Here is a 26,999-nt window from a genome sequence, read left to right as displayed (position 1 = left end):
GTGAAAATCTCCCAATAGTCACCACAAATAAGAAAACAGAATCTAAAAACAATTGTTAAACTTCTGTAAAAGTATAATAAAAAATATTTCACTTGAACGCCCAATGTGGCATTGACATGACATATAAGATGCATTATCTTACCTTTAGGGAATCAAAGCAGGCAATTACTCTTCCATTTTCAACCTGACAGCTTTTTGGGGGGTGAGCAAATTTGCATTCCTCATCAGAGCGTGAGCACGTTCCTCTTTGGAACTGTCTGCAGACTTCTAATGTCAGCCATTTTGTATCTCTGACTGGGGCAACATTCAAAGCCATGATGATAAAATAATTTGGATTCTATTAGTTTCTGTTAAATGATGAAATCAATCCAAGTTCCAATGATTCCAAAGCTATTGTGAAAAATCCCACATGTAAGTCTGAAAGTAAGTGATAAATTGCTTAATGAAGTCCAATCCAGGAAACAGAGTAAGGAGAGAATTTATCGGCGGGCAGTCACTCATCAATCAATATGCCCCACTTGAAGACTGTGGGCCGTGATAAAAGCATGCTCAGTGTCATCTCTGGCTGTAAACGTCCGAGTCTCTTGGCCGTTTTGCAGATACAGCTGTTTTTAATAAAGTGACTTCAATATCATGGCACTCCTTGGGAGAATATTTAGTTCTGACGCTCACAGCTATTGATGATGCTGGAAAATAAGCCACGTAAACGTTCAGATCTTAGCAAGATTTCTTTTTCCCTCCACCTTTTAAAATTCTGAAATCAAGCAATTGGCAAAGTCAGACTATTGAGGTATCTTCATCCACTCCGTAAGGTCAGCGTAACGGTATATTTGACGTAAAAACAAGATTTGAACACAACAAGTACTCCCGGGCTGCCGTTTCCAGCAAAAGTGACTTCACACAGGCACTTTTAAATGGTGAACCTGCAAAACACAAATAAAATATCAACTTACATCCAAACTCAATGGAATCAACACTTTAACAAACTACTTGGCTCTCACCTAAAATTTGCCAAAGTGCAGTTTAGAGCTTTGAGCTTTGAGTACAGTGAGGAAAGTTATGCATTTAAAAAAGAGAGAGAGAGAATACGAAACTGAAACCGGATTGCAGAAATGATCTAGGCAGTGGTCCAAAAGTTAGGAATGACTCAAGCAGATGAGTGTGGCAGTCACAATAATTAGGCATTCTGAAACAATTCAATCTAATGTGCTTAATCGCCAAAACAGTGTATTAGAACTGTGCTTTCCAATTAATTTCACATTTAGATCATTGATTTTATTGTTGGAATGGTATAAACAATTATTTGGGACGTATCTCTCCTATGTAATAAGGATATTGTCATTTTGGATGAAGTGTGGGCCCCTTATTCTTTACATCCTTTCTCATTTACAGGGATTTCACTTAGAGATGGAGAGAGAGAAGCCCCCTGATGTTTATTCTCAGGTCTTATACTTTCTCTCTACTGTCGTTACTTCCTTAATGTTACTATTCCCCTCGATGCTGTAAGCACTTGGAGGGTAAGGATTATTTGTATTTTTCATGACCACATCCCTAGTGCCTTTGTTCATGGCGTTAGTCCTAAAAAAATATTTATTGATCAATTTAATTGATGATTGACTCACTGACTAAATGAATGAATACAAGTTAGTTTTAGTTTAGTTCACTTTGGTTTTTGATGGAATCACAACCTAAAAATGCCCTGTTCTGTGGAATGCTGGAGTTGAATCACATATCTACAACAAAAATATAATTGGTAAATTCTGATTTCTAACATCAGCATATTTAGTTTCTTTTAATATTTTCAAGAATTATGAAATTATTAAAACATTAAAAATTTTACATTACTGGGTCAAGCATGAATAAAGGACTAAATACCGGAAGTTAATAATTTTCGTAAATTGTATATGCAATAAGCTACCTTAGATACTTGCTTAGCCTTGATGTCCTTCTAAAAAATGTATAACCAAGAACGTTAATGGAGACTGGAAGTAGATTATTTAAAATTGGCATGTACCAAATAAGTTCAGAGAGCAGGAATTCTTGAGTGGTTCACAAGTGTTCCCTGAAAAGGTAGGCCCCCAAATCAATTATGTTTAGTTAACTTCAGGTAAACCAAGCTGAAAGGCTTCCCTGAAATAGGGCTTTCTTCGGCCTCGACTGAGTCTCTAATAGGAGAAGAGAAGCAATGATGTGTCCCGAGTTCATCTGACCATGGAACGTCTATTTAGAAGGATGTTGGAGACTAGTGGGAAACGCCACTTCATCCCAATACTTCTTTTACTTGTTAGTAGCAGTGTTTGGATGAGTTGTAATTGTATGTGCGTGTAAGGAAACCGGCAACTTTGAAAGCTGTGACACACTCCTAACTCCAATAGTGACATATCTGAGGGGACTGGCAGGCTCCAGCTTGTCTGTTTGGCAGCTTTGTGTCCCCAGCAGCTAATATCAACTAGCTTAACTTAGGGAGTTTAAGAAGATGAGTTTAATAACCAAATTTACTCTGGGTCAGGTTTCATGGACCAGCCAGGACCTGCACCCGCATTACCTCAACCCCCACCTCCAACCCCCCTGGAGAACAAAGGATGAGGGAAGCAAGGGATGAGGAAATATTTCTGCTGGTGTATTCAGTAGAGCTGAGGCACTAATAACAAGGAGATTTAAAATGATAGGTTGGACCCTTCTAATTCATATTTTCAAAATATATTAGAGAGTCCCTGAGTCCTAGGGACCAGGGTCTGGTGGGGTTACAGGACGGCAAAGATGCAGAAGATGCTCATCCTCAAAGGCAGCACAGTCTTTGCCAAGGCTTCACATGTAGGCAAAGAATCAAGCAAACGTGCATTTATGCATAGATGGCAAATGAATAATTACTCGAGTATTCCTAAAAACAGCACAGGAACAATGCTCTCAACCCTATCCAGGGAATAGGGTATGTTTTTGCTTATACTTTTAGATAAGAAGTTTTTTTTTCCTGGGAGAAACAGATTGGCATTTCTAGTTACTATGAAAATCCAACTGAAATTCAGACAGTCAGACTCTATCAAAATGAACTTGCTTTTAAAAGCAGAGGAGCCAAGCTTTTCTGATAGCCGGAGTCCTGTGTAAGTCAAAGAGGCTCCAGAAGGAGAAGAACGTACATCGTGTTGAACCGAAATATATTGCTATCCTAACCTCTCATGAATCCACTCTTTCTGCCAGTTTGGTCTCTGTTTCTGTCCTAGAAGTTATAGAGTCACTATTATCAAAGACGCCGCCTCTCTTGGACCATCACAACCTCCATCTTCTGGAGTGTGTACAGGCGGGCAGCTGTGGGACTGGGGAAGAGAGAGCAGATTTGAATCAGGTTAAGGGAGGCCACCAAAGGAGATGGGCAACGATGGGTTAGGACGGAGAAGACCAACTTTTAACATGGCAATCGAGGGAGAAGACTAAACTATGCTAATACATAGACCAGTTCCCTACTGGATCTGCGAGACTGCAAACTCCTGGGAGAAAGGGCTGTGTGTTGCGGCTTCACTCTCCAATGTAGAAGCCACTAGCCACATGTGGCTGTTGAGCACTTGAAATGTCGCTTGTGCCACTGAGGAAGTAAATTTTAAAATTTTATTTATTCTTCATTAATGTAAATTTAATTAAAAACTGATCCTTAATTTAGTTATTGGAAAACTTCTAAGTACACTTGGATCGACTTGAGTACGTGAATCTACTTTTCAGTTGCAAACTTTATGGAAGCCAAATACAGATCAAGTATTTCCAATGAAAGTGCAGCATCCTAACTGAGATGTTCTCTAAGTGTGAAATACACACTGAGTTTTAAAGAATTAGTATAAAAAAATGAAAACACCTCGTTAATATTGTTTCATATTTACTATGTGATGAACTGGTAATATTTCTAACACATTGGGTTAAAGTTTATTATTAAAATTAAACTGACTTGCTTCTTTTGTAGCCCCTCAAAATTCAAAATTATATATGTCGCTTCCGTTATATTTTCATTGAGGGCACTATCTTAGGGGCTTTTGCTTTTCTTATATCAGCCAATACAGAACTTTATGAAATGTTGGCAAGTATCCTGCCCTAAGAGCCAGATTCTAGTTCTCGTTTTGCCAAGGTTCCTTCATATGACCTTGGGTAAGTCAATTTCTCTGAGATCCAGTTTCTTCATCAGTAAAACGTTGCTGATAGTTCCTACCTGCATTACCTAGTTGCTGCCAGGCAGGACAGCTTACAGAGGACACACAAAGATACTTTGTAAACAGTCAAGTGCTGTCCCAACGCAAGGTGAGGAGGACCTCCTGCATAAATATTTATTGAATAAATCCCCTTTCAGGCTTCCTCACTGTCCGCAGTAGGTCTACAGCAATGACCAGGATTGTGCCTGGGGTGGATCTGCTCCAGCCATGGATTCTGTAAGCAGGTCGCTGCCTTAGGGATCAAAAAAGCTGACTGCATGGGGCACTTGTGGGGCCTCTTATCTGAAGCATCCCTCATTTCTCAGGCTGCTTTATTTTGCAGCTGAAGGGAAACCACATGGAAGTTTTCCTAAGCACAAATCCCACAGTGTTACTACAAAGATCCGAAGCCTGCTTTCTTCCTCCAGCTGCTCCTAACCTAGAAGTGAACGAAACACTTTTAGGGCCCAAGCACTCACCAGGTGTGGTGAGTAGCCTGAATGCACTGGGAGCATTGACAGGGAGCCTGCTTGGTTTGAGGGCTTGGTGGAAATGCAGCCGCTGATTCCGTTCCCCAGTGCCCCATGTGAGTGAGGAGCAAAGGACGGTGTTTTCTAGTTCATCTGCCAAGTGGGGCCCCTGTTAAGTGTGTCTGTGTGGAAAGGGCACCTTTTTCTTTCTTTCTTTTTTGGTGAGGAAGATTCTCCCTGAGCTAACATCTGTGCCAGTCTTCCTCTACTTTGTATGTGGGATGCCTCCACAGCATGGCTGGTGAGTGGAGTATGTCCACAGCCAGGATCCAAACCTGTGAACCCCAGACCGCTGAAGTAGAGTGTGCAGAACTTTAACCGTTTGGCCACCAGGCCAGCCCCAAAGGGCACCTTTTTGTAACACTCAGAAAGATCCCATATGTGCTGGCATTGGCCTTATTATATGTGAGTCACCATTTATCTTTCCCAGAAGTTTCTGAGCTGTACTGGGAAACAGAGTCTCTTCCCTATGTTATTCTCCAGTTCTTTCTGTTTAAGTGTCTCCTAATGCTTTGCTGTTTGTCCATTTTCTCACTTCTTTGACTTGTGCTTCAGTTTTATTTCCGACATCCCAATCTATCCCATCCCAGTTAGCTCCTTCCAATGCAGAACCCAGGCAGAATTTCAAAGTAGTTGTCCCCAGTTACTTCTCTGGCCTTATGTCTTATTGGCACTCCCTTTCCTTGTCCTCTTCAGGCATTCAGTAACCTCAGGTTTTCTCCCGCTCCTGCCTTCCCAAGCCTCCCCACAGAGGAGGAGATGATCTTGCCCTTGAAGGCTCAGCTGAGTCGCTGGGCTGGCGAGCCCTCACTGACCCTCCACCCTGAAATGGTGCTCCCGCCTGACCTCCTTCATTCCCCTTTTGATAACTCCTCTATAGCCCATCTTTTAACAGTGTCTATCATTATTTCTTAATTCTCAAGAACTGTAAATATTGATTTTTCCAACTGCCTCCCTCCATTATAAGCTCTACAGCATTTGCCCTGTATATGTAATAGACTTTGTCTATTATTTTCAAATCCCCAGAGTTTAGTTCAGTGCCTGGTATGCAGAATGTGCTCGACAAATGTTTGTCAAATGAATTCCCCATCCTCCTCCAATGAGCATTTGTGTTTGAATATGGTGCAAAGTCTAAGCTGCAGGAATAAGGCTCTAAATTGGGAATTTCAGTATTACCCTGTAGGAAAATTCCAGCAGGTGCCACTGGCTCACCCCATTGCTGCCAAGTAGTTTGGGGGTGACGGTGAGGAGCTGCCCCAGGGATAAATTCTTTGAGCTTCAAAACCCAGAATCCTTCCCAGCGATTTTCAAAGTGTAGTACCTGGGCCAGCATCAGCCCCTGAGGGCTTGTTAGAAATACAGATTCTCGGGCCCCGGCCCAGAGGTACGGAATCAGAAACCCTGCGGGGCGGGGTCCAGCAACCTGTGTTTATTGAGCCCTCCTGGGGGTGACTCTGAGGCACGCTCACGTTTGAGAACCACTGTAGTAAGCATTTCTTGTCACCCTCCTGCAGGCCAGGCGTCAAGCAGGTTGCTGAGGGATCAAAGATGTCTGCCCTGAGTTGACCACAGGGTCTTGGCTTCTCCGATTCTCACAGAAACAACTGCAGGAGGGCTGGCCAGGGGCTTATCCTGGTGGCTATGTTTCCGATCATTAAAAATAAAACAAAGCAAAACTAGACTAAAAAAGAAAACACCTGAGAGATTTGTCCCAGATAAGACTTCATTCTATGAAAATTAAAGAAATAGACTAGCTCATAGCCTGGAGAGTTTGCTCAGGATGAAGCAGGCCTTGGGTGGGGGTGGATGGGGCTTCATTTCTCCTGTCTTAGGGGGCCAGTGGTCCTTGGTGGCCAGCAGCTCCATCCTTAGTCCCTTACTGCTAGAAGTCTTTATGGAGGGGCTGCTTTGTGGCCCCCATCCTCTCCAGACAGCGCCGGATGTCACACATATCCAGGTTCACTGCTTGACTCAGCTTCAAAGGAAAGGCAAGGCTGAAGTTCAAGGATAAAGAAACGAGGTTCTGTAGTATTTCCTGAAATGCCAAAGGACTTGCCTTTCAACTCTACAAAATAATCCCAAGCTATTTTTAGGCTCTTCACTTACATGACACTTCACTTTTCAAAATATATTTAAAACTCTTCTAGGTGTTAGATTTTCAGAAAGCTGTGGCTTTTGACTGCCTAAAAGAATTTGCCGCTCACGTTCTTTTACAGCCACTCAGTGATGCAGCAGGGCGAGTTTAGAAATCGTGGCCTTCCACCCTACAGCTCAGGTGACCTCCCTTCATTCCATGTCCCTCAGACAAGCCCGGGCTGTGGACCCCAGGTGTCCTTGCCTTGCCAACGCTTTGTAGCTGGTTTGTGCAGTTTTGAAGGGAAAAACATCAGTCACGTCCAATCTTGAGACTGAGATTGATCAAAATTTAAGACTGCCTTAAGGAAAATAGTTCTGCAGTGCACAGCTCCTCCGGTTTACTTTGGGTCATCTATGGTATTTTAGCTGTCTGCCAGACGTCAGCCTCCTAGGGAGCTGATTAAAGGATCCTTGCAAAACAAACCGATTTCTGAGTCAGTGAAGGATTCATTATCCATTAAGTAATTTATGGGATGCCTTTTTAATTTTATTTGCATAAATCTAATTACAATAAAGAAACTATGTCTCCTTGAGTTTCCTATTTCTAGTTTGGAGACTCTTTGGGTTTCCTATCTTTGATTTTAAAATTTTTAAGGTATATATTTTTTTTAAATGATTTTTCCCTCCTGTGAGTGGCTTGATGTTTGAACATCCCCAACTCTATTTCGGGAGCTTAATTTAAAATAGCTCTCAATGTGCTCTCTCCCTTGATCAATGACTCGGCCACATCCTGTGCCTGTCAGATGCAGACGCCTGGGCTGGAGAGGGACCTAGGGGAGCTGCTGGCTGGAGTACTGGGCTGAGAGCCACTTGACCTCCAGGAGTGGGTGTAATCCTGCCTTGTAATCACAGCCACTGAGAAGAGGTCCCCAACTGGGGCCTTCTCATAGGAAGCCCAACGGACCAATAAAAATACAGTATTGAGAAAGGTCCCACCCTGAAAGAAAGAAAGAACCTAATTGACTTGTTGAACAAAAAGAGTGAAGGGCACAGCAAAAGTGATTGTCTTTAAAAAGATTTTTCTTTCTAGATACATTAAAATTGGTTTCTTTTTAATTTATTGAAAATATAAATGAAATGGTGCTTTGAAATGTCTGCATGGTTTAGGGGTATGAACCAATTTTTCTACCCTGGATTCTAGTCTCTCCCCTGTCCTGAATGGCTGTGTAATGTCACCTAAGCTTTCTGAGTTTCAGTTTGTTTGTTTGGAATCAAGGGGACTGAAAATACCTAAGCCATAAATAGATGTACTGCAACCAAAATATATCTAGGAGTATATTATGAGTACTGTCTATATGGTATCTAACCTTATGAACATTAGATAGGGCATCTACACACCTTAGCTCTATGTGCAGGTATACACACACACACACGTGACAGGTGGAAATAACTTCTGCCCATTAAAGTTATAAATTTCTGTAAAGTAAATGAAGTGTAAGTAAAAGAAAGTAGAAAAGTCCTTTCTATGAAGGTGGTACACGCTATGACGTCCTTCCTAGAATATTAGTTAGACAAACATTTGATAGATGCTCTTCTGAGACTAAGCCCAAAAAACATTCATTCTAAGCAGGGAAATAACCATGGCTAACAATGATGTCTTCATCTAACACGGTACTTTGTTCCTTTGAACAAACTTTCAAACACATTTCCACAGGGGAAATGAAACACCAGGACACCCAAGGTCACATGGTGTGTCACATAAGCCAGTGTTCATGACAACTGGCTTGTCATAAAAGGAGAAAGTCTCAACTAAATTTTTTCTCTTGTATCTTGTATCTTAAAGTACAAGTGAAAAATTCATAAAATCCAGGGTCATTTTAACCCTTGAAAATTTCCAGTCCATTTTCACTGCAGTGCCCAGGAATGAACAAAGAAATCTCATCTCCAATTAGAAGAGAAGAAATTTCTAAATATACTCCTGAAACTACAGCCAGATATAATATATTCAACACATATTTGTATTCAAATTAGGTTTTTTTCACTGTCTCTGTGTTTTCTATCTAAACATTTATAATTCAGTTAGGAGACGCTCTTATTATAATAAAAGCAATCGTATTAGATACCATTTAAGACTGACAGCACTTACCGGTTTCCTGGATGTCCAGGACCCAGTGGCTGCAGTCAGAAAGAATGATTATTGAGCTGCAGGCTGCAATCAGGCCCTGAATTCCCAGAGAAGTCTTTGTCAGAACTTCCATTTCCTTCCCTGGCCACAGCCTCTGGTGGACAGGACTGCTTTTCAGCTGACCTTTTTCCTTTTCTCTCTTTCCATTATCACCAGTTAATTGTCTATTTCATCTGCCTGTTACCTATAAATGCCAATACCCCCTTTTTTGACAAAATTTTTTAACAACTTCTTTTGAGGAAGATTAGCCCTGAGCTAACATCTGCTGCCAATCCTCCTCTTTTTGCTGAGGAAGATTGGCCCTGAGCTAACATCCATGCCCCTCTTCCTCTACTTTATATGTGGGATGCCTGCCACAGCATGGCTTGATAAGTGGTGCATAGGTCTGGGCCCAGGATCTGAACCAGCAAACCCCGGGGCACCAAAGTGGAGTACACGAACTTAACCACTGCACCACCAGGCTGGCCCCTGTAACAAGTTTTATTAAGACCAAATGAAAATACGTCATGTACCACCTTATGATGACTCCCATAAGATTAGCACCATATAGCCTAGGTATGTGGTATGCTGTACCATCTAGGTTTGTGTACCTCTTTGACATTTGCACAATGACAAAATTGTGTAATGATGCATTTCTCAGAACATATCCCCATCATTAGGCAATGCACGACTGTAATAGATAATCCAGCCAACATGTATACACTTTTAAAAAATCAATATATTGCTGTAACTGAAATACAACTAAGATATCAAAAGAAGTAATTTTTTATAAAATAAATAATATGTATTTTAAAATTTTAATGCTTAGACAGAATGAAGTGGTCAGATGCTCACCTCTGTATGTATGTAGCATTATTTTGAGTGTCATGGACATAAATGCAAACTGAGATAGGTATGACATGGCTTTTCAAAACACCAAGCAATTCCTGTTAAAGTTCCTAACAAGGTAAAGAACAATCTTGCCTTAGTTTACACAGTTGTTACATTTTTAAAAAATTAAGCTATATTGATGTCCAAAAGATAAATGGAAAAAAACCCACTTTGTGCAAATATATAAAACAGAGTTAAGATCTTGATCCAGATCACTATGAACAGGAATTTTATCTATGTGAATGTCTAGCAGGACACTTAAAGTCATGAGGTATAGGCTGGTTCTTCAGGCTGAGGGAGTTATATCCATGGCAAGATGTCAAAATCCTTTACTCTTGCCCTTTACATTCCAGAGATGCTCCCTAGTCATTTGGTCAATGGGGAAAAATGCTCCTTTAAATTTCCAAAGTTCCTTAGGAGGTGTATTGTCTCTATTGAAAATAGTGCTGTAAGGTCTTAGGCTGCATAAGTCTGATGAAGTAGGCTCTGGTACAAAATGTCAGGATCATTAGGATGGTCGATATTGGGGAGCACTGGAGGGATCCAGACAAGACCCCAACTGGTGGAAGCTCTCTTGAAGCATTAGAATTAGAAGCGCTCACAGGTAGTGAAATTGGTTAGAGATTATAGCAGTGGTGCAGGAGAAAAAGAATAATCTCGGCCAAAAATTATATTGCAGTGGTGGGAAGGAAAATGAGGAGGGCGATTCCAGATCATGCTGGGGTAAATTCCTTAGAAATGGGTCATCTTTGGGGATTGAGAATGAGGAGAGCAGGGAAGAGATTAGTCAAAGAAGACTTCAGATTTTGGATCCTGTGTGGGTAGAAGGACACTGATGCCCTGCCCCAGAGGAATGATGTCAGGAAGTGGAAACCAGTTGAAAATAGGGAGATAGAGGTCATGGTCACAGATACACAGTCGGAATTAATGTTCATAGAAATGATAGCTAAAACCACAGAATGGCTAAAGAAAGAGAGAAAGGTATTTATATCTATATCTACATCTGTATATATATATATATAGGAAGGAAAAGAGAAAGACTTGAACAGGGTCAAAGACAGTTCATTCAGTTATTTAGAGGCGACAGAAAGGAGAGGAACAAGCAAAACCACAGAAAAGAAAAATGAGAGACAAAAGATCCTCTGAGTATTGCAACATCAAGAGATTCAGAGTTTCAAGATGGAAGGAGTAGCCAAAATGTACACTACCACAAGGAGACCAAGGGCATGTGGACAATTAATGGTGGCTAGATGTCATAGCAAGGAAGTCATTGCTGACTCTCTAGCAGCAGTTTCTGTGGCAGTTGCTGCAGGGGGAGGGGATGGAGAGCTGAGAAATGCAGCACTCAGCACCTGGTGCCCTTTGGAGTATTTGTTGCCACAAGAACACCAGGCAGCAGCAAGCAAAGTTTTGAACTCTCTTTGCTTTGCCATCAGATGGGCACTGATGACCTGTGCGCTCCTGGGGAAGTCACCTTTGTGAACCTGAAGTAGGCTTCCAGAATTGTAAGGATGCACTATGAGAAGATGCAGGACAGCAGGAGAGTACCTGCTTTTCCCATCACACTTCCCTCCTTGACTTTCTTTTCTGAATGGAAAGAGAGAAACACAACAGGAGCTTGGGAAAAAGACGGCAGGGTCCAGGTGTCGGCCAGAGCACTACAATTGGCCAGAGGAGGTACCCAAAGGAGGGGGACAGACGAGCCCACTAGCACCAGTGGAGGCTCCACCTTGGTGAGAAATAAGATGCTCAGTTCTTAGACATGGGCTGAAAGAAGGTGAGAAGTGGGGGAGACATTTTTCAATTGGACAGCAGGAGAATGACATGGGGGCAGCTTTGGTCTTGTGGCCTGTACTGTCTCAGGCTGGTAGAAGATGTTCTACCTTCTGAGACAGGCAGAGGTGGGGCTGGGCCTTTCAGTGAGCTCCTGAAGCTTACGATGGCCCCTGCAGGCAGTAGCAGAAGAGAACGAGGGATAAAGCCAGGGAACGTCAAGTGGCCAAGGAAGCATAGCCTTGGTGAGATAGCATGAACTTGTTCTGCAATTAATAAGTATAGTTTCATCACTTTCTTCATCTATCCTTGGCAAACTGAAAGTAGGGATGGAAAAAGGGGCTGCCAATTTCAAAGGCCAAGGCCTTGGCGATGGGCAATTTAATGTAACAGAAAGGCCTGAGTTATAACAAGAGTACACAAGGAGGTGATTGAAGTTGAGGAAGTGGGTGAAAGGGCTGTTCTGGTCTCCTTGGGGGAAATTGTATCTGTTATCATATGATATTTCATATGCTATCATATGATTGATATGAACATATCATAAAGTATCTTGGTGCATGTGTGTGCCAGTGTGAGTGATGTCACAAGTGGGCATGGCTGGTATTTGTGACCAAGAGGGACTGGATCAATCATGGGCTTAGCACGTAATAATGATGTGTGCTCTGCAAATGAGTGACAAGCCAGCAGTTTCCCTTAGCTTAGAATGAGCAACTGCAATAGAAGGTGCCATAATAAGTGCACATGTCTCAATGAGAAGAAAAAGGCAGGGTCTGGAGGAAGCCTGTGTATAGAGCTGACTGAGAGATTCCTGGGATGGCAGTACTAACCTGGGGTTAGCATCTTTAGTGGTGAGATAAGACCCAGGTACTAGATTAGAATAAACATTTATTGAGAACCATTTGAGATAATGCTTTTCAGGTGAAAGGCTATAAAGATGAGAGAGATCAAAGAGTTCATGCCTGGCAGCCAGTGTTTATTGGAGAAGGAGGAGGCTACCATTTCTGTGGATGATGAATGTGAAGGCGGAAGAAAGGGCTAGAACACAGGCAGTTTGGCTGCAAAATCTACCAGGCTTCTGTGCACCATTCTTTCCTCCAGCTTTATGGCTTTAAGCCCACTAGAGAGTGACAACTCCCAAATTTTATCCCTTCTCTCTCTCACTTCTTCCTTTCCTTCTCCCTCCCTCCCTCTCTCTGTTATACCACATCTGATCCCTTAGGAAATTCCCTTGGCTCTGCCTTCTTAATATACCCAGAATCTAGCCCCTTCTTACCGCTTACACTGCTGCCACCTCCATCTAAACCACCATTATCTGGGTTAATGCGACCACCAACCATTAACCAGTCTCCCCTGCCCACCCTTGCCCCCTTACAGTCCCATCTCAACACATTATTCTGAGAAACCTTTTGAAAATGTAATCATATCATGTCACTTCACTGCCTAGACACCTTCAATGACTTCCTGCCTCATGAATGTGAAAGCCAAGAGCTTTACAATGGCCCATACTGACCTCTGTGATCAGCCCCACTTCTTCCCTGACCTCCTCTCCTTGTTCATTCTCCTTTAGCTGCCTTCACCTTCGGCTGGTGCTGGAGAAGCTAAACATTGGCCTGCCTGGGGCTTTGACCTGCTGTTCCATCTACTGAGAATGTGTCTCTCCCAGACAGTCACACAGCTCAGATATCAGCCTATGGGGAGGCCTTTCCTGATGTAATATGGCCTAAGTCCTACCTCCTCTTGGCTCACCCTGCTTTATTTCCCTCCAAAGTCCTAATCGTTATTTGCCACTCACATTTTTACTTACTTATCTGTTCATTTTCTCCCCCAACCAGAATGTAATGTCTGTAAGGGCAGGGTCTGTCTGCATCCCTGACATCCACTGCAACACCAAACTTTACGACATAGTAAGAACTCAATAAATATTTGCTGAATGAGTGAGTGGATGAATGGACAAGTAAATGAATGAATATACTACACAGCTCATAGTTTGTGCCTGCCTTTATGGCTTGCTTTGTTCCATCTTCATGACGATTTGAAATATTTCTCAGCCATTGTTGTTCTTGCTCTTATTTCAGCCCTCTGGGACGCTGATTTCTTAGCTTTAAAACAGAAGGGATGCAATAATTTCCAAGGCCACTTCTGTCCTTAAAGTTCTCTGATTGTACAGTGATTGGCAAGGCTGATTTAAGGAGAAATGTATTTTTAGGAACTCTTCTGGAAATCTTATCAGCTCGGCTGGGTTTGGCCTAGATTTGTTAGCAGGCCACTTGAGCTGTGGGATCTAACAGTAGCATCTGTATCAGGAAGAGGGGGGCATTTGGAGAGCCCATTGTGCTCCTGTTCTAGAGTCCAGATCAGAGGGGTCAGTGCAAAAGGGAATGCAGGTGAGGTGGAGAGGTGGTAGGGTTTTGCACTCAGCACCCAGGAAGGAGCAGAGGTGAAGAACTGAAGAGGTATGTGCTGCATACTTGAACCCCAGGCTGCAAAATGGACACAATTCTATGGACTTGGTACCCTAGAGGTTTAATTCTTCTTTAAATTTTCCTTCCTACTAGAACAGTACATAAAATGGTACTGTGCACCAAAAACTCACCAATACCCCCCAGCCCAGTCTTCTTGGTGTGGTGGTAGGAGCTGCTGTGGTGTCAGACCTAGAGGGGCGTCTCATACTTTCTGAATGGGAGCAATACTGGCTCCTAAAGGCTATCAGCAGAAAAGCTTGCTGAAAGCGGATGTGAATGTGCTCCTTGATAAAACTGGGCTCCAAGAGGCCCCATCCCTGGTCCTGACATTTTCTAGCAAGTAAAGACCCAATTGTGGAGCCATATGAATCCTCAACACAGTAAACCCTGGGAAGTTACTCTATCTCTGAAGGTAGACCAGAGAGGGCAGGTCTTCCTCTGCCCTGGTCCCCTGAGGCAGTGGCCACAGCTAGGTGCCCTTCTTGAGATTTGTAATCCAGCTGTTGAATATATCTCAGAGAGGTTCTGCTGGGAAGAACCTTCCAGCTCTCCAACCTCTTTTCACATCCAACCCCACCCCACTAACCATGCAGAATAGCAGATACGGGGTATGTGGATTGGATGTTCCAAGGGTTCAGAAGACCCCCTGAAGGACACAGAAGCTATTCGTTGGTTTGAACACTGTGGGAAAGATACTAGCAGGGTCAGACATGGAGGTGTTGATAATTCATTATTATTTAACAAAATAACAATTTCCCTACAGAGCACCATTTGACCTCAGCAGAAAAGTAGAACCCAGGATTCAGGATCAGGGGGAGGTCAATCTATTTAAACAGGATTTTTATTTTGTTGTCATTTCAGTCACCCTAAAAGTTAAAAAAAAAAATCAATTTCCTGCCACACTTTTTAAATCACCATTGACAAGGAATGACTCAAGCCTCAAGTACAAAGGAGGCTACAGAAATGAATTGGAGTCAACAATTCTTCTTATCTTTCAGGAAATTGCACTACCTGCTAGAATCGAAATCAACAACAAATATTTACTGCACTTAAAACCCGGAGCTCCGAGCAATAAAAAGAGACAAACCTGGCAACAAAGTGCATATTCTATAAAATTGTAATGCACTCTGATACTGGGCGTTATTAGGTAGCATGATTGCTAATTGCTGGAGGCGGGTAGCATCCACGCACGACTTGTTAAATCCAGCTCACTCCCATTCCTTCCTTCACGCCCCGGAACAGCTTCTTTTGTTGCCTGTCTGCCCAGACGGGGCGCTCCTCAGAGGCTAATCACCGCTCTGGCTCTGCTTCCCTGCTGCCACCAGTTGTCATTATTTCCAAGCAACGTCACCCTGTGCTGTGTCACCATGGCAACAGCGGGCCGCCACTTTCAGAAGTGCAACAGGGAAACTGGAGTGAAGGAAAAATAACAGTCACGAGCTGAACTGCCCCTGGTCACGAGCATCTTCGGAGGTGGCGATCGGGCTGCTTCCCATTGTACGCAAGGGGAAACTGAGGAAAGGGCCAATGGTCTCCCTAATTCCTGTGTAAAATCTGATGACCACACCCTACCGTGGAGCTGAGCTCTCACGTTGACATGAGGTCCACTGAGCCATTTCAACAAGCATCTGGTGTGACCGAAACAAACAAGCAACGGAGAGGGTGGGTGCTTTGGAATTAGGTAGATGAACTAAGAAATCTTTACATCTATTTTAAGGTACTAAACACTGCTCTCTTAACTACATAGTTCCCACATTTTTTCAAACACACGATTCTTACTTAATTGTAAATAGGTTTGCTTTCCCAGGTCTACTGACCAGTGGACTTCACTCAGTTTCTTAATTCTCCTGTACCAATTACATTTCTTTCAAAAACATATCCATTTTCCTTTAGTGTTTTTTAAGAGGCATACTGCTGAGTCAGAAAATTAATAACCTGGCATAACCTGTGATACCACCCTCACAACAAGCTCTCAAGTTACTTGTTCATTATTTCTGCAATGATTTTATCACCTGCGTTCCCACGTGCACACTTCAATTGCTCTTCAGATGCTGCTTATTCCTCAAACTGGTCTGACCTCCTCCTCTAAGAGAACCCATAGCTTTGAATCAAACTAGATCCGACAAGATAAAATGAGAGGAAAAAGAAAATGTAGAGTCTGAATAACACCTTTTCTGGTATTCAGATTATCACATGGCTACCCACTTATATCTTTGCATATTCTGGTAATGGAAATTTTTTTTTTTTGTCATTAACATCATGTATGAAAAAGCAGCTTGACCATGCAGGAATGCTTTGACATTTAAAGCATTATTTTGCTAATGCAGTCTCTTTTTAACTAGGGGTGAAATGCAAAATAATTTTTATGGTTACAACAAAACTATGTGCAGATGTAAATGATATTTTGCTTATTGAAATTGTCTTTTTGGCAATAATCAAAATGGCTTTCTTTGGATTTAATGAAAGTGTTCATCTAAATGAGAAATGGATGGCTTACTTAAATCCACACTGCTAAATCAAGAGACGCAGCTCATACAACCATGTGCTCTTGAGCAAGCCATTTAACTTGAAACTTCCATTGCTCCATCTATACTGGGTTGTTGCTGAGACTCTAGTGATAGACTGTCTATGAAAGAATTTGAAAGACTTAAAGCAGAACACTAGTATAAGGCATTTCATCCCTGGGGGCCTTGCTGAGCTGTAGCAGGAAGATTGCAACAGTGATGGTGGAGATCTTGGTTAAGCCCACTCTGATAACCTCTGCAGCACTCGGCAGAGATGATCCTGTCTGCATCACTTTTTCCAGTAAGAATGACTCAGCAGCAGCAGATATTTTTTAAGCCTGGCTACGAGTTCTTCACTGTGCTACTTGCTACAACCAACTCCCCATCAACTTTGCTAACAGACATCCTAGGATTTCATCCACTTTCTCAAATGGTAGTTAAAATATTTTCAAAGAAAACCGATAGTAAAGAGCCATAATACCAAACCAGGAGTTTTAAGGGGTTCACTCTTATCTGTCTTAAGCTGGTGCTTTAGGCTTCCCAAAGGTTTCCTTCAGAAAGAGAAGCACTTTGGTTACAAAAGTCAGAAAGAAGATAGGGGGCTTGAATGTACAAGTCCGTGGGTAGATTATGGATGCTTCACAGGTAACTGGCTCAGCTATCCTCATCTGCCACCAAAAACACATTTAGCTCATTAGGTCCCAGGAAGTTTTAGAAGGAAAAAACAATCATCATTTCTTTTTCCAAGGTGGAAAAGTATAAAAAGTAAAGGCCCTCTGAAATACACTTCACTGCCCTTTGGGAGTAGCCTAATTGCCTAATTGTCAGAAAATGGGTAGGGCTGCAAGTTAGAAGAGCTGCGTGTTAGTTTTTGCACAGGTGCATACTAGCCAGGAGATTTGGGGTGAGTCACAATCTCTCTCCAGGCCTCAGTTTACCCAAACATAAAAAGATGTTGGGCCCATGAGTGGTTTTAAACTCAGGTTTGAGTAGCTACAGGGCCAAAGGTAAACATAGTGTAGCTTAGGGAAGCATCAGTTTTACTGAAAGTTGTTGGGTAAAAGGGAAAGTCAAATAACTGAAGGGGTAAGTAATTTAAACTTTTTTACTAGAGCAGACATATATAATGGAGTAGAAAGCAAGATTTAGAAGACTTTCAATACGTAAGGAAACTTCTATCAGAGCTTCTGAGCATTGGGAGACCAACTCTCTCTCTGTTGTAAGGATGCTTCAGTGGAAAACCTTGAGAAATACTGAGCGACAGGGTCTCGAGGGCCACTTCTGTCTGGGTGGTGCGAGGAAGTGTGTTTCTTGCTTAGCAGTGAAAGGGATCTTTAGAGAGATACCTGTGGTCCAGTGGGGTTTGGTTTGCTACCCTGCTGCAGAAACATGAAGTTCATTAAAGCTAAAGATTTTATTGGAATCACTAATCCTCCTCATAAAAAGTCAGAAAGAAGATAGGAGGCTTGAATGTACAAGTCCATGCAGACAAAATAGTGCTTCTCCAGACCATTCACATGCCTACAATGATCAAGGGCCTGTACTCTGAATTTAATGTCAGCTTTGGGGCTGGGAAATCTTTGTTTACCATAGATTTACCAAACTGGTAAACCAATTTGTTTACTGTAATATCAGGGTCAACCAAGAGCACCCGGGCTGTTCACGCCACTGAAAAGTAGCATCCATTGGGTTTCACTTTTATTTGTGCACTCTTGACAAGAGTCAATCTTGCTTTAAGAAATCCATCAAATTTAACTATTTTTCCTAGGAGTTTACACTATGGCCAAAGATAATATGGTAATTAAAATGCAGATTTGGAATTGTAGATCATCTTATATCCCTACAGCTAAAAGCATCAAATATAAAAGGGGGAACCAGGTCTAAGGTCAAAAGAAGTCAAAAGGCAATTTCAAATCAAATATTTAGACTAAAAAGCTATTTTTCAGGGGTCATTATAGAGATAAGTTGGCATGAGAGTGTCAGAGTAAGTTATAAGTATTAGTTTTTGTTTTAATTTAAACTTTAAGGACCAAAATTTTCATGAGTTGTTCCTAGAATGTTGCTAAATGCTTTCCTTTTCAATCATAATGTAATAAATCCTCCATCATGCTTCAAAAGTTGGAATTAATATTTTTATAGATTTCTAGATATGAATTATAGTCTATTTTTCAAAGAGAAATCATAATATTTACAAATTTGAAAATGATTCAGTATTATAAGATTTTAATCTAAATATCTCAATGCTTCTTAGCAACATTTATCAGTCAAAATTTGTATTGGAAAACTCCTAATAAAAATCTAGCACATTTTCTATAATGTAAACTTTCCAAGAAGACTATATGGTAATGTCTGTAGTAAGTATTATAATAAGTATGGTGACACTGTAAAACGAAAATTTTCGTGTATCACTATTTTATAAAGGGAGAATTAACTAATGGATTTTTTTAATGATGTGAAAACTAGTAAACTTGAAACACGGTTAATTTCCCTGGGTTTATCCGTCTAGCTTGAAACTTTCCTCAACTGAGAGACCTTGATGAGGGTACAAGAAACTGGAGAGGTGGAGAGGGAAGAGCTCTGGAAATGAATGAAGTGGATCCACAGTGATATTTGTTTTCACTCACGTGTCACAGGTGTTTCTATTTCAAAGAATCAAGTTTTAACTCATAAGCATATAACTACCATGTTATAAGAACTTAATAAGTATACGTTTTCACTTGGTATCATTTAATCAAGCCACGAACATTTTTAGGTGCAATTATGTGAACAGAACTATTCATCCCTAATGAGTCTAAGCTGAGATTCTACAGGGTTGGGATTAGACTTCTTCATTTCTTTGCTTTAAGCACAGAGTTCAATAAATATATGTTAAGTAGATAAATGGATGAATGGATGGATGATGGCTAGACGGATGATGAGTGGATGACACAGAGCAAAAAAGAAAAGTAGTTGGTTCTCTTTATTTTAAATTTATATATCAAAGTTATATTTTCTATGGAACAGGAAACTTATGTGCAGTCTAAATTTTGTTTTTAATATCATAAAACTAATATTTATGAGATGCTTAAGTGTCTTAGATTTCAGTTAGCAAGATGAAAAATCCACTACTGGTTACTATAATTAGTTTAAGATTCCTTGGGAAATGCATTCATAGCAGGATATAAAATATAAAGAAACTTCTGTCACTAACCATTTATTTTTCAGAATTTTCAGAAGATCAGCTGTTCAAAATTTTCAAAAAGTTAAGAAATGGTGTGGTCAATATACTAATACGTAACAGGAATATATAGCATAACTATTTGGAAAAGAGGGGAAAATGTTATCATTATCTTCAGATGATGTGATTATATACCCAGAAAATTCAAGAGAATTGAATTTAATTCTCACAAGGAAAAAGAGAGTTCTATTAAGCTTCCAGAAATGAGATAACTAAATAAAGTTAAATGGAACCAATAGTTTTCTTGTTCTCTAGCAATGATCAGGTAGAATATATAATAGAAAAATATATCATTTATAATAACTACATAAAACATAAAACAATTGGGAATAAGGCTAACTGCCAATGTATTAGGCATAAAAATTAACAAACTTTACCTGGAGTTATAAAGTCATATATGAATAAAATTGAGATATATTTCTAGATTAGCATTCTTATCACTTAAAAATATTAGTTCCTACTAAATTAATTTAGAGATTCAACATAATTCTAATAAAGTCTCCAGAGGATTTTTGTTGTTGGAAGAGGTTGCTATGAGTATGGGAAAGAACTTAAAAATGATTTTGAAATTTATCTGGAGGAAGAAATAGATAATGACAGAATATAAATTTTTGAGAAAGAATTGGAATATATGGAATTGGCCCTAGTAGAATGGACACATGTACTATTATCTAAAACAATTAAAACAGTTTGTTACTGCTGAAGGAATGGACAGATAAATCAATGGAATTGACTAAAAGTATCTTGAAAGAGATCCCAGTATACCCAGTATAAGATTAACTTAGGAGCTAAGATAATAAGTACTACACATGGAGAAAGGATGCCTTATTCAATAAGTATTGTTTAGGAAAACTGTAAAAAAAGTAGAGAAGAAATTCATTTATAAACTCAACTTGTACTATTCACAAAAATAAATTCCATATGGATTTGATTAAAGAGATAAACTATAAAAGGGCAAAAGAAAATATAGGTGAAACTTTATTCAATAACAGGCATGCAAGTCTTTCTAAGAATAAAAAACAATGCAAACAAAGAACAACAAAGTGGTCAACATTTAATGGCTTCAATACGTGTTAACTAAAAGTTTCTGACTTCCTGGAACAATGTCAAGTTGAGCACAAGTAGCTATCTAACGTTCCTCACAAAATCACAAGTGAAATAAATAAAGGTTGATAAAAATATGGAAAAATAAAACTTGAAGTAGCATTAGAAACAGGGAAAGTATATTAGCCACGTATTTTGGAGTCTCTGTGCTACTGCTAATTATACTGAAAACCCCAAATTTTACCCAGTAGCCACATTAAACTGAAAACCAGCAGTTCAATGGTTTGTCTCCCTTGTGCAGTAGAAATAGCAACAGCAAGGAGGCTTGTCTGGCTTATATACTTGGCATCCAGGTCAAGCAAAGGAAAAAGTGGGTTGAGAGAAGTAATTCTTATGACAAGAAACTGAGCAGAGATGACATATCCCTGCTGGGTACCCCATGGTCAGACCTCCCTCCACCCTGTAATGAAGCTGCTGCACCCCTGAACTCAATCAAATTTACACCAAGGAATCTCCTGCTTAATATTTGAGGAGAGGATTCTATTGATACTCAAGTGGCAAGTGAGGAGCTATGAAAAGCTTTCTCCTCTCTGTCTTGAATAAAAAGAACTAAGCCTAGACAGACCTCTTTTCATTCACGATGAACAAATGAATAAAAAACAAACAAAAAACTAGGTATGCCACAAAGATCCAGTATGCAACCATTGGAAAGATTCTGCAAATTAAAAAGAGGGTCAAGATGGAGAGCTCAAGATTTATCATTAAAAAAGAAGAAATTTTAAGACAGCATCTTGCTTTGTGTTTTCAATAAAGTCCAGGAAAGCTCATCCTTTCTTCATGAGATAGGGGAAAAAAAGATGATAAAAAGAGAATTGAAAAGGGACTGAGAGGGGCCAGCCCCATGGCCGTGTGGTTAAGTTCAAGTGCTCCACTTCCGCAGCCCAGGGTCTTGCAGGTTCGGGTCCTAGGAGCAGACCTAGCACCACTCATCAAGCCATGCTGAGGTGGCTTCCCACATAGCAGAACTAGGAGGACCTACAACTGGAATATACGACTATGTACTGGCCATCTTTGGGGAGAAGGAGAAACAAAAAGAAAAAAAAAAGAAAAGGAACTGAGAGATAGTCAGAAATAAAAATGGCAGTTGGTTTACATAAGAAAGGAATGTGAGGAAACCAACATTTCAATAGCAGAATTAAAATCTGAATTTTATGCAGTAAAGAGCACTGTCAGGGTACAAAATTAAATCAATGAAGTACAGAATACACTTGAGACATATTTACACAATGTAGAAAAAGGGGAAATGAGATTAAAATGATCAGAGAGCTATTGACAGATATGGAGATCAGACAACAAAGATCCAATGTAAGAACTATTAATGCTCCTAGAGAGGAAAGAAAAAAAGAAAAGAACAAATGAAATAGAAGTGATAATTAAAAGATATAGGTAAGGAAATCTTGGGAAGTTCAAAAAGGAACAGAGTCTTCCATGTCTTAGGCAAAACCAATGAAAAGCTCTACGAAACTAGAACATCCTAGCCGTCTCAAAGACAAAGGAAGATTTCTAAAAGTATTTAGCTCCTCTGCTCCCCCAAAAAGACTTAACTACAAATGAATTGATTGGCTTCCAACTTTTCTTTTCCAGCATGAAACATTAAAAGCCAATAGAAAAATGTCTGTAGAATTTTGAGGGAAAAACTTATTACTCCAAATAATGTACTCAATCATATTATATTTCCCACATGAAAATGAAAAATATTCTCAAATATGCAAGGGATCAAAAAAACATAGCAGTTCCCAGGAATCTTACTTTGAAGGATACATCCTAAAGGAAAAAATCAGACATGGGATTAAATATTTATGCATCAGGATGTTAAGCACAGCATAATTTATGAAAATAAACAATTAGAACAAATGTAAATTTTAAGCAACAGAAAATGCTAAAATAAATTATGATACCTTCATATTATTGGACATTAAGCAGCTCTTAAAAACCATGTTTTCTAACAATGTAGCATGTCAGGTCCAAATGCTTGCCATTTTATATTTTTTCTTCAGGAAGCAAATATTTTATCATCAGAAAATAAAATAGATTAAAAACATTCTGAGACAAAAATTCTAAAAATGCCCCCTGGGCTTTTATGCTTGCAAATATGTCATTTCTTCATTTACAATTGAACAATAGGTCAAATGTCATGAAGATCTAGGGACAGTGATTTATAAAATGTGGATATACTTTCCAGACTGAACATCTTGAAATGTAAGAAAGTAGCAAGATAGGGAAATCACATTATTTTGCTAAGTTTGGACACATTTTCGTTATTGTTAACTTTGCCCCATTAGATGATACAATAAACATGTTATATATCATAGTCTGTTGTCCAAGTTGCCCAGCAGAAATTATAATAACATTACTGAAAAATAAGTCACAAGGTAAAATACTGTTTAATATTTAAACAACTTGATGTTAATTTGAACAATTCAAACTCACAGTGAGTGGGCTGTGGTGGGGGGAGGTGGCCAACTTTTAAGAAAAGAGATTAAATAAAAGAATGAACAGAGTGACAATGGCTCGCAAATTGTAGCTTTCCAATAATAGTAGAATTTGCATAACATTTTTCATAGAACTTGGCATAAAAATGTTAAATTATACTGCATATTATTACTTGCAATAATAAAACATAACTGATATAAAATTAACCACTAAGGCACCACATGAGAGAGTTTTAACATTACATTTAGGATATGGCTCCACCTTCTCTTCACCTCCTTTGATTTTATAGGATTTTAGAATAAAAGGGGGGGATTCTAAGAAAAAAAAAGAATACCTGGATTGTATTATTTTTAACAGCAATAATGAACAAAGAGCTTCTTTTCATATTTTAAATGGTTAAAGGTATTATGCTATGACTTAGTCCCTTGGGGACCCATAGCACATGTTTTTAGAAGGCTGGCTAAGGTTTGGGGTGAAGCATGAGTCCATGGTATCAGCGACTCATAATCACTGTCTCATGTTTTAGTCAACTAAGCTATTCAACCATGTACAAGAGCCTCAAACATGACTATGAAGCAATACGAAAAGTAAATTGTTACACAAGGAATAAATAATTACATGTTAAATCAAGGAGAATAAATATGGGAAAGAATATTTGCCAAGAAACATCGTTTCTAGTGCAACATAAAAACATTAAACGTGTGAGATTGTCTGATGATAAATTGCTTTGTTTAGAAAGTGTGATGAAGGATTTGCCATAGATGCTTTGATTAAGACTAAGTGTTTTCCAGATTTGGGTACACCTGTGTTTTGGGATAAAAATCACAGGTAGAGCAACTGGTCTGCAGATTCAAATATTAATTGCTTATAAACAGTTTAAAATAAAAATAATGCTGCTGAATCAAAATGTGATGAAAATATAGAGTAAATGACATTGTTAATTAACAAACTATGCTGTTTTTAGCTATCTGACTAATGAATGAACTAAAGAAAACATCTAGAGTTCCAAACAGCTTTCATCTAGGCAACACCACAGCCTCAATAACCATGACACTTTGCATTTGAATCCACATATTAGTGGCCCAGATTGTATCAAGAACTTCAACAAGCAGGAGAAACGTACAAGAGAAATGATGCCTTCCCTAAGAGCTCTGAGAAGAACTATAGTAATGTTCTTCTAGAATTAAGAGCTGTCCTAGACCTTAGAATCTCTCTCTTCTCCAGTCCCTCTACAATAAAGAGTTTAAAAAATCAGGGTAGCATATCATTTTAAAGAAAAAGAAAACCTAAGCCCATGCTCTGAGAGCTTTTATCTTATTAACAAATAGGCAGGATTAAGGTGCCTGTTCCTCCAAATATTCTTGAACATAAAGAAACAAATAAAGTATACTGCAGTTTTGGGTTTTTTTCTGCTTTTTTTCTCCTCAAATCCCCCCAGCACATAGTATTTTCAGTTGTGGGTCCTTCTAGTTGTGGCTATACTGCAATTTGAATGAATTGTCTTTTTGAACAAACATGGTGGGCAATCTTAGAGCTGTCTTCATATCTTAATCAAAAACTTTAGGGGCCGGCTCCGTGGCCGAGTGGTTAAGTTCGCGTGCTCCACTGCGGCGGCCCAGGGATCGGATCCTGGGCGCGGACATGGCGCCGGTCGTCAGGCCACGTTGAGGCGGCGTCCCACATGCCACAACTAGAAGGACCTGCAACTAAGATATACAACTATGTACGGGGGGCGGGGGGCGGGGGGCGGGGGGTGGGAGGTGGTTTGGGAAATAAAGCAGAAAAAAAGAAAAAAAAAAAGATTGGCAACAGTTGTTAGCCCAGGTGCCAATCCTTAAAAAGAAAAAAACAAAAAAAAGGAAGATTGGCAACAGTTGTTAGCCCAGGTGCCAATCTTTAAAAAAAAAAAAAAGAACCATCAAGAAATGACATGGTGAATATCTCAGAGCAATGTTTTAGGGGCTGTCTGAAATTAAAAAAAAAAAAATTTAATGCAATTATTATCATTAATATTATCAGCTGGCATTTACATAGAATTTTATACAGTAAATAAAGTCTTCCAGCATGCATTATCTCATTAAACTTCAGAGATAGACAATAGGTACTCAAAGGATTGGTTTGGAGACTGTCAGCCTAAACAATAAGAAAGGATTCCAATTACTAGTGTCATTATTGAGGCTACCCAACACTATCTTCCCAAGATTACCAGTATCGGTCTCATTTTGACCCCATAAGTGATCCAGATTCATGATTGCCCCTGTGCTATTTACAGAACAGCAATAAGTATATTAAGAAAATCTACTGGCTTTGCGATAAAGCTGACTGTAACCAGCTCATAAAGCTGATATCTGTGTCCTTCAGCAGGAAGGAAAAGTCCTGTCTGGGGGAGCCTGTCCTGTAGTGTGCTTGGGTACAATAGCTCTCTTTTTCTTTACAGGGTCAAAAATTCAGCAAAAGAAATTAATAAAAGGCCTTCTCAGAGGGGGAAAAAAAAGACTCTCTACTGCCAACCCCACTGCCCCCTCCCACCAAAAGATAGAGACAGAGAATTTTAGAAACAGGAGTTTATTCACAGTGCTTAACTAAAAGCAGACTTCCTCTGGATTAGAACTGCAATTTACATAATGTATAAAATGTCATGATGATATTCTGGTTTCTTACACACACTGCTGATTTTATTGTATACTTTACAGTCTTTATCCTCCTACAAAAATTTCCCCTTTCTAAGTTTAGATAATTTTCTAACATAAAGAGTAGGCATTCACGTTTTCTTTTTGAAATAAAAAGGCAAAGTGGTTTGCGATAAACACTTGACGTTCATGGGCATTCGCCACGTATATAGAGAGAGAGAGAGAGAAAGAGAGAGAAGTAATAGTAGCCAACATTTATTGAGTACTCTCAAAATGCCAAAGTTCTAGAATTGTTATTAGACAATACATAAAACATCACTGCAAAAGTCCTGTTTAAAGGTTGGGACGAGTGGTATATGTTTAAATTCGAAATTCCAAACAGAAATTTCAGCCAACTTTAGAGGCTGATTCCAATTTAAGCTCCATATCGAACTAAGATTGCCCTTTCTGAACCTCACTTTTCTTATGTATAAAATGGGACAATATTACATATCTCTCAGGGCAGTTGGGAGCCTTAATTTAAAAAAAAAAAATTAACATTTCGAAGGTAATTGTCAAAGTGCCTAGAACAAAGTGGGTGCTCTAAAAGTTAGTACCCTTCCTCTGTCCTACTCATTATCTGTTATTTAACTTAGAAATGAAAGAAAATTGTGCTGCTATGGGGACCTGGCCCTGAATTTCACATTTTTTTTTTTTTTTTTTAAAGATTGGCACCTGAGCTAACAAACTGTTGCCAATCTTTTTATTTTTTCCCCTGCTTTTTTATCCCGAAATCCCCCCAGTACATAGTTGTATATTTTAGTTGTGGGTCCTTCTAGTTGTGGCATGCGGGACGCTGCCTCAACATGGCCTAATGAGCGGTGCCATGTCCGCACCCAGGATCCGAACCCTGGGCCGCCTGCGTGGACTTTACCACTAGGCCATGGGGCCGGCCCCTCACATTTGTTTTAAAGGAGGGAAATAAGCACTTGTTCACTTTCTTTCAAAAACTGCAATAATAATGATTACACATTAAATTAAAACAAAACATCAAAATACCATTT

General features: G+C 39.8%; 1 protein-coding gene across 16 annotated transcripts in view; it reads right to left on the bottom strand.

Annotated features, from left to right (window-relative positions):
• The window catches only part of MBNL2 (muscleblind like splicing regulator 2), a 153,700-nt gene that overhangs the window by 103,101 nt on the left and 23,600 nt on the right, over window positions 1–26,999 (bottom strand). For 10 of the 16 annotated variants that reach the window (XM_008516170.2, XM_070579090.1, XM_008516142.2 and 7 more), the window contains exon 2: window positions 143–923. In XM_008516170.2, coding sequence (XP_008514392.1) covers window positions 143–316 — 174 coding nt within the window. In that variant the 5' untranslated portion in view covers window positions 317–923. Of the gene's footprint in view, window positions 1–142; window positions 924–1,001; window positions 1,124–26,999 lie in introns of those variants that run through there. The other 6 variants (XM_070579085.1, XM_070579088.1, XM_070579086.1 and 3 more) reach the window with 1 other exon arrangement.

This window comes from Equus przewalskii, chromosome 16 (assembly GCF_037783145.1).
Source record: "Equus przewalskii isolate Varuska chromosome 16, EquPr2, whole genome shotgun sequence".
In the NCBI taxonomy this organism is placed as follows: domain Eukaryota; kingdom Metazoa; phylum Chordata; class Mammalia; order Perissodactyla; family Equidae; genus Equus; species Equus przewalskii.
The sequence above is the reverse complement of the archived record's forward strand: the minus strand, read 5'-3'. Positions and strand labels throughout refer to the sequence as shown.